This window comes from Oncorhynchus tshawytscha, linkage group LG19 (genome assembly GCF_018296145.1).
Source record: "Oncorhynchus tshawytscha isolate Ot180627B linkage group LG19, Otsh_v2.0, whole genome shotgun sequence".
NCBI classification, from domain to species: Eukaryota; Metazoa; Chordata; class Actinopteri; order Salmoniformes; family Salmonidae; genus Oncorhynchus; species Oncorhynchus tshawytscha.
This window is the reverse complement of record NC_056447.1, coordinates 7,240,498-7,248,574: the sequence shown is the minus strand read 5'-3', so window position 1 is coordinate 7,248,574 and position 8,077 is coordinate 7,240,498. Positions and strand designations below refer to the sequence as shown.

At 45.7% G+C, this 8,077-nt stretch overlaps 1 protein-coding gene across 2 annotated transcripts in view; it reads left to right on the top strand.

Moving 5' to 3' along the window:
- Positions 1-447: 447 nt before the first annotated feature.
- The window catches only part of itga11b (integrin, alpha 11b), a 104,545-nt gene continuing 96,915 nt past the window's right edge, over positions 448-8,077 (top strand). Inside the window, exon 1 of one of the 2 annotated variants that reach the window (XM_042301318.1) lies at positions 448-557. In XM_042301318.1, the coding sequence (XP_042157252.1) occupies positions 509-557 (49 nt within the window). In that variant the 5' untranslated portion in view covers positions 448-508. The remainder of the gene's footprint in view (positions 558-8,077) is intronic. The other variant, XM_042301319.1, reaches the window with a different exon arrangement.

Sequence of the window (8,077 nt, the reverse complement as noted above, 5' to 3'; positions counted from 1 at the left end):
ACTCTGTACTGGTACCCCCTATATATAGTCTTGCTATTGTTATTTTTCTATTGCTCTTTAGTTACTTGTTCCTTTTATTTTATTTTATTCTTGTTCATACTTTTTAAAATGCATTGTTGGTTAGGAGCTTGTAAGTAAGCATTTCACTGCAAGGTCTACATCTGTTGTATTCAGCGCATGTGACTAATAAAATAGGATTTGATGTTTGTATACAGCAAGAGTGTGAATGAGTCTGTTTGTATCTGAGAGTGAATGTGTGTGTGTGGGTGTGTGCGTTCGTGCGTGCATGAAAGAAAGTCCACATTGATTGGTGAGGAAGCATCAAGTCCTGGCCGTATATGCACTGTATGTACACCTCTCAGCTGTGCCTCAGTCAACCAGAGCCAGCCCCCTCCTACTTCCCTCAGATATAGTGAGGCTGTGGAATAGCAGTGGAGTCAATAAGAGCAGAAGCCTTGAAACGAGAGCACGGGATCAGCCCCCCAAACATACACACTCTTTTACACAAATGGAATACTACTGCAGCCTGCTGCTGTGGACCTGTGCCCTCCTGCCAGGTGAGTGTGTGAGTGACTATGTGTGTGTGCGAGTGTGAGTGAGTGAGTGAGTGAAAGGGGAAAATAAGGGATCGATGGAGAGTTTATATGTGTTACAGAATGACAATAAACGTGAGAGAGTTTGTATGTAATTTAATTGGGACTGTAAGAGTTTGAGCATGTTTGTAAAAGTGTGTGTGACCTCTGGAGTCAGGATAAGAGAGCATGTGGAAGAGGTGTGTGTGTGTGCGCAATGTGTTTTTGTATCTCAGTGAGCGAAGGTGAGATGAATGTCTCTGGATTAGTTTAAGTCAGGTCGTTCCTTTTGTTAGACAGACGAGCAGAGTTGGCAAGAGTTTCTCAGTTATTTTGTGGTATTGCTTTTAGGCCATTTGGGAAGTTAACGACTAGTCCATGTGAGGAGGTGTGTCCACCTGTTCCTCGTCTCTAGAGGCACAGAGTGTGTGAGATGAGCCAACAGCATGATGCACGAATCTGGCATGGCCTCATACCTTGTCAAAACTATTGCTCTTCTGAGACCCTCTGTCTGTCGGCCTCCTCTTTAAGCCTCCCTCTGGGATGATGCAAGGAGGAATGATGCTATCTGCTCTCAGCGCAGCTCTCAGAGTTTCCACTCGTTGTAAAGATCTGGCCATTAGACTGATTCGGGATCAGCCATTGCTGTAGCTCAACTGCAGCTCAACCCAGGCTACATTTGAGTCATTAATGAGCCTTTACATTTCCAAAACATTTGTGTTTTTTGATTGCTTATTATGATTGCTTATGGGTACCTTCATGTGTGTGTAAAATATTACTGTTCTCAGATTTTCAGTTCCTGTATATTTGACTATGACGTGATTGTCTCACCTTGGATGCACATGCACGTCACACAGTGACGTCATTTTGAATATTGAACATGTCCCCATGATTTGTTAAGTTTATTAGGATCCCCATTAGCTCTTGCACATGTAGCATCTACTCTTCTTGGTGTCCACATAAAATGTACAAATGTTAAAGACTTATCGCTTCTTCTATACCCTCTTTCCACTGATATAAAGCTTATTCCATAACACGGGGCTTGTGAAAGCAGTGGTTTTCTACACGAGAGGATATGGACAAGAAAATCGTCAAGATGAGACTCATTTGGTAAAAGTGAAACAGATACAGATGGCTGAAGTCAGAGTAGGACAGGGTGTTACGTATGCAGAGGCAGTGAGAAGGGTTGAGGGTAGAGAAGGGCCAACGGCAACAGTGAATGTTCCCATTTCAGCATGTGGACCCCAGAAACCGTGTGTTAAAAAAATCCTGGTTCTTGGCCTACATCACAATGGTGGTGAATTGTGTTGAGCAAGTAGAACACAGATCACAGAAAATGTGCACTGTTGTGTAATGGCTGAATGTTTTCTGGGAAATATCTGCAGAGGATCGACAGAAGATGCGCTGCCCTCCCAGGCCCGTGGGCCGAAGAGTGACTAATATGGATCTTATGGGTAGTGGGATAGGGATGGGTATTGTAGTACAGTGGGGCAAAAAAGTATTTAGTCAGCCACCAATTGTGCAAGTTCTCCCACTTAAAAAGATGAGAGAGGCCTGTAATTTACATCATACGTACACTTCAACTATGACAGACAAAATGAGCATTTTGTTTTCAGAAAATAGCATTGTAGGATTTTTAATGAATTTATTTGCAAATTATGGTGGAAAATAAGTATTTGGTCACCTACAAACAAGCAAAATTTCTGTCTCTCACAGACCTGCCTCTTCTTTAAGAGGCTCCTCTGTCCTCCACTTTTTACCTGTATTAATGGCACCTGTTTGAACTTGTTATCAGTATAAAAGACACCTGTCCACAACCTCAAACAGTCACACTCCAAACTCCACTATGGCCAAGACCAAAGAGCTGTCAAAGGACACCAGAAACTAAATTGTAGACCTGCACCAGGCTGGGAAGACTGAATCTGCAATAGGTAAGCAGCTTGGTTTGAAGAAATCAACTGTGGGAGCAATTATTAGGAAATGGAAGACATACAAGACCACTGACAATCTCCCTCGATCTGGGGCTCCACACAAGATCTCACCCCGTGGGGTCAAAATGATCACAAGAACAGTGAGCAAAAATGCCAGAACCACACGAGGGGACCTAGTGAATGACCTGCAGAGAGCTGGGCCAAAGTAACAAAGCCTACCATCAGTAACACACTACGCCGCCAGGGACTCAAATCCTGCAGTGCCAGACGTGTCCCCCTGCTTAAGCCAGTACATGTCCAGGCCCGTCTGAAGTTTGCTAGAGAACATTTGAATGATCCAGAAGAGGATTGGGAGAATGTCATATGGTCAGATGTAACCAAAATATAACTTTTTGGTAAAAACTCAACTCGTCGTGTTTGGAGGACAAAGAATGCTGAGTTGCATCCAAAGAACACCATACCTACTGTGAAGCATGGGGGTGGAAACATCATGCTTTGGGGCTGTTTTTCTGCAAAGGGACCAGGACGACTGATCCGTGTAAAGGAAAGAGTGAATGGGGCCATGTATCGTGAGATTTTGAGTGAAAACCTCCTTCCATCACAAGGGCATTGAAGATGAAACGTGGCTGGGTCTTTCAGCTTGACAATGATCCCAAACATACCACCCGGGCAACGAAGGAGTGGCTTCGTAAGAAGCATTTCAAGGTCCTGGAGTGGCCCAGCCAGTCTCCAGATCTCAACCCCATAGAAAATCTTTGGAGGGAGTTGAAAGTCCGTGTTGCCCAGCAACAACCCCAAAACATCACTGCTCTAGAGGAGATCTGCATGGAGGAATGGGACAAAATACCAGCAACAGTGTGTGAAAACCTTGTGAAGACTAACAGAAAACGTTTGACCTCTGTCATTGCCAACAAAGGGTATATAACAAAGTATTGAGAAACTTTTGTTATTGATCAAATACTTATTTTCTACCACAATTTGCAAATAAATTCATAAAAAATCCTACAATGTGATTTTCTGGATTTTTTCCCCTCATTTTGTCTGTCATAGTTGAAGTGTACCTATGATGAAAATCACAGGCCTCTCTCATCTTTTTAAGTGGGAGAACTTGCACAATTGGTGGCTGACTAAATACTTTTTTGCCCAACTGTATATGCAGGTTGATATACCAACATAAAATTGTGATTTGATCAAACAATCCAGTATAGTAGATGGCGGCAATTATCGGATGTAGTCTGCCAATACACGTAGAAGTAGAAGAAAGATGAGACTCTCACAAACATGACAGTGTCTTTTTATTTTGCTCTATGACGTCCACCAGTTTTACGTCAGTCATCAGAACGCTATGGCGCGGATGCCCTACTTACAGAGAGGTCTTCTCACAAAACCGACCGAACCCTTGGAGCTACAAACGTATAATTTCGAAAGCGGATCGCCAATATGGAAAGGGGAAACTCTCAGCAACACAGTGCTGGTTGTTTTGCTCTACGACGCACACAAGTGTCAGGGGAGTCATCTGAAGGTAACACAGTACTAGGCTGTAAAAATGTCATAATGTGCATAGCGGTAAATAGTGCTTTCAAAATGTCTTATATGTTTCAGACATAGGACACTCTTCACAACATTATTCCTTATCTACAAATGTGTTATTTAACGGGTTTCGATGGGCTATAGCAGTTAAAGGCCAATATCCATATATCATCAAATCAGGTTTTTTTGTATTTTTTATGCCTACAGGGGCCCTAAAATTCTAAGTCGTAGTCTAAATGATCCATCTTAAAGATGCACTCCAGGATCTTAAGCACAACAAATGTGTAACGTACAGTACGAATTGGATTCGTTTACATACATGTATTTAAATTGCTATTGTATTCAATGTATTTGTAGAACCTAACATATATGAAATGAATGACGTAGTACACAATTGGATGACACAGCACTCCAAAAAACGGGATCACTTTTGACTCGTGACCACAACTTTCTAAACTACAGGCTGAAATGTTGAAAAGAATTTGAGAGTGCATCTTCAAAACAATTCCATATCGTAGTTTAGTAGATTTTGCAATCTAATGGCTTAGACCTACAGGGGTTAAGATGAATGCACTTACCCGTGTCTCTGGATAAGAGCATCTGCTAAATGACTAAAATATCAAATGTCAATTTTCTCATATAAAAATCTCATATTACTATATAGAATGATGTTTAAAAAATATATACAGTATATTAATGTAACAAATTTATTATTTGTAGATTTCTTTCTAATAATGTAGTTAATTGTTACATTTGACTGTGTTAAACCTAGCAATACAACTTATTTCTCTAAGAGCGAGGCGGCTATATAGCATTTTGCAAAAAAAAGTACAACATAAAGTGATAGATTTGAAAGAAATACATCATGTAATTGAACAACCCCACATCGTGATTATATGGTGGAAAAACATACCAATCTCTTTCACAATTTCTTTAAACAAGTTTTAAGCTAATTTACCAACATATAGTGCCTTCGAAAAGTATTCAGACCATTTGACTTTTTCCACATTTTGGTACGTTACAGCCTTGTTCTAAAATTGATTACATTCTTTTTTCCCTCATCAATAGACACACAATACCCCATAATGACAAAGCAAAAACCGTTTTAAATTTTATTTTAAATTTTTGATCAATTATTACAAATAAAAACTGAAATATCACATTTACATAAGTATTCAGACCCTTTACCCAGTAATGTGTTGAAGGAAATTTGGCAGCGATTACAGCATTGAGTCTTCTTGGGTATGAGGCTTGTGTAACGGCTTTCTTCCTGGGAAGGAGAAGCGGACCAAAACGCAGCGTGGTTATAGTTCATGGTTCTTTAATAAGAGACATTTAACATGAACTAACTACAAAACAATAAACGTGAAAACCGAAACAGTCCTAACTGGTGCAGAAAACACAAAGACAGGAAACAACCACCCACAAAACCCAACACAAAACAGGCTTCCCAATCAGAGACAATGACTAACACCTGCCTCTGATTGAGAACCATATCAGGCCAAACATAGAAATAGACAAACTAGACACACAACATAGAATGCCCACCCAGCTCACGTCCTGACCAACACTAAAACAAGGAAAACACACAAGAACTATGGTCAGAACGTGACAGTATCCCCCCCCCACCCCCCCAAGGTGCGGACTCCGACCGCACAACCTAAACCTAAAGGGGAGGGTCTGGGTGGGCATCTGTCCGCGGTGGCGGCTCTGGCGCTGGACCCCACTCCATAATTGTCTTAGTCCACCTCCTTAGCGTCCTTTGAGTGGCGACCCTCGCCGCCGACCTTGGCCTAGGAACCCTAACAAAGGGCTCCCTGGACTGAGGGGCAGCTTGGGACTGAGGTAGCTCATGACTGAAGGGTAGCTCATGACCGAGGGGTAGCTCAGGACCGAAGGGTAGCTCAGGACCGAGGGGTAGCTCAGGACCGAGGGGTAGCTCAGGACCGAGGGGTAGCTCAGGACCGAGGGGTAGCTCAGGACCGAGAGGTAGCTCAGGACTGAGAGGTAGCTCAGGACTGAGAGGTAGCTCAGGACTGAGAGGTAGCTCGGGACTGAGAGGTAGCTCGGGACTGAGAGGTAGCTCAGGACTGAGAGGTAGCTCAGGACTGAGAGGTAGCTCAGGCTGGTTGACGGCTCTGGCGGCTTCTGGCTGACTGACGGCTCTGGCGGATCCTGGCTGACTGGCGGCTCTGGCGTATCCTGGCTGACTGGCGGCTCTGGCGGATCCTGGCTGACTGGCGGCTCTGGCGGATCCTGGCTGACTGGCGGCTCTGGCGGATCCTGGCTGACTGGCGGCTCTGGCAGATCCTGGCGGCTCTGGCAGATCCTGGCTCTGGCAGATCCTGGCTGACTGGCGGCTCTGGCAGATCCTGGCTGACTGGCGGCTCTGGCAGATCCTGGCTGACTGGCGGCTCAGGAAGATCCTGGCTGACTGGCGGCTCAGGAAGATCCTGGCTGACTGGCGGCTCTGGAAGATCCTGGCTGACTGGCGGCTCTGGAAGATCCTGGCTGACTGGCGGCTCTGGAAGATCCTGGCTGACTGGCGGCTCTGGAAGATCCTGGCTGACTGGCGGCTCTGGAAGATCCTGGCTGACTGGCGGCTCTGGAAGATCCTGGCTGACTGGCGGCTCTGGAAGATCCTGGCTGACTGGCGGCTCTGGAGGATCCTGGCTGACTGGCGGCTCTGGCGGTTCCATGCTGACTGGCGGCTCTGGCGGCTCCATGCTGACTGGCGGCTCTGGCGGCTCATGACAGACGGTAGACTCTAGCGGCTATGGACAGACGGGAGACTCTAGCAGCTCTGGACAGACAGGAGACTCTAGCAGCTCTGGACAGACGAGGGACTCTAGCAGCTCTGGACAGACGGGAGACTCTAGCAGCTCTGGACAGACGGGAGACTCTAGCAGCTCTGGACAGACGGGAGACTCTAGCAGCTCTGGACTGGTATGTACCGAGGAGCTGGTATGTACCGCACCAGGCTATGCACCTGCACTGGGGACACCGTGCGCTCCACAGCATAACACGGTACCTGCCCGGTCTCTCTCGCCCTCCGGTAAGCACAGGAAGTTGGCGCAGGTCTCCTACCTGGCTTCGCCATACACCCAATGTGCCACCCCCCAAGAAATTTTTGGGTCTGACTCTCGGGCTTCCATCCACACCGCCGTGCTGCCTCCTCATACCAGCGCCTCTCCGCCTTCGCTGCCTCCAGCTCTTCTTTGGGGCGGCGATAATCTCCTGGCTGTTCCCGGGGTCCTTTCCCGTCTAGGATCTCCTCCCAAGTCCATTTTTTCAAATAGTTCTGCCTCTCTTGCTGCTGTTGCTGCTGCTGCTGCTGCATCTCCTGCTGTTGCTGCTTTTCACCACGCCGCTTGGTCCTGTTGTGGTGGGTGGTTCTGTAACGGCTTTCTTCCTGGGAAGGAGAGGCGGACCAAAACGCAGCGTGGTTATAGTTCATGGTTCTTTAATAAGAGACACTTAACATGAACTAACTACAAAACAATAAACGTGAAAACCGAAACAATCCTAACTGGTGCAGAAAACACAAAGACAGGAAACAACCACCCACAAAACCCAACACAAAACAGGCTACCTAAATATGGTTCCCAATCAGAGACAATGACTAACACCTGCCTCTGATTGAGAACCATATCAGGCCAAACATAGAAATTTACAAACTAGACACACAACATAGAATGCCCACCCAGCTCAGGTCCTGACCAACACTAAAACAAGGAAAACACACAAGAACTATGGTCAGAACGTGACAGCTTGGCACACCTTTATTTGAGGAGTTTCTCCCATTCTTCTCTACATTACTCAGGTGTGGCTTTCTTCTAGCTACTTCACCATAAAGGCCTGATTGGTAGAGTGCTGCTGAGATGGCTGTCCTTCTGGAAGGTTCTCCCATCTCCAAAAATAAACCCTAGAGCTCTGTCAGAGTGACAATCAGGTTCTTGTTCACCTCCCTGACCAAAAGCCCTTCTCCCCCGATTTCTCAGTTCGGCCGGGAGGCCAGCTCTAGGAAGAGTCTTGGTGGTTCCA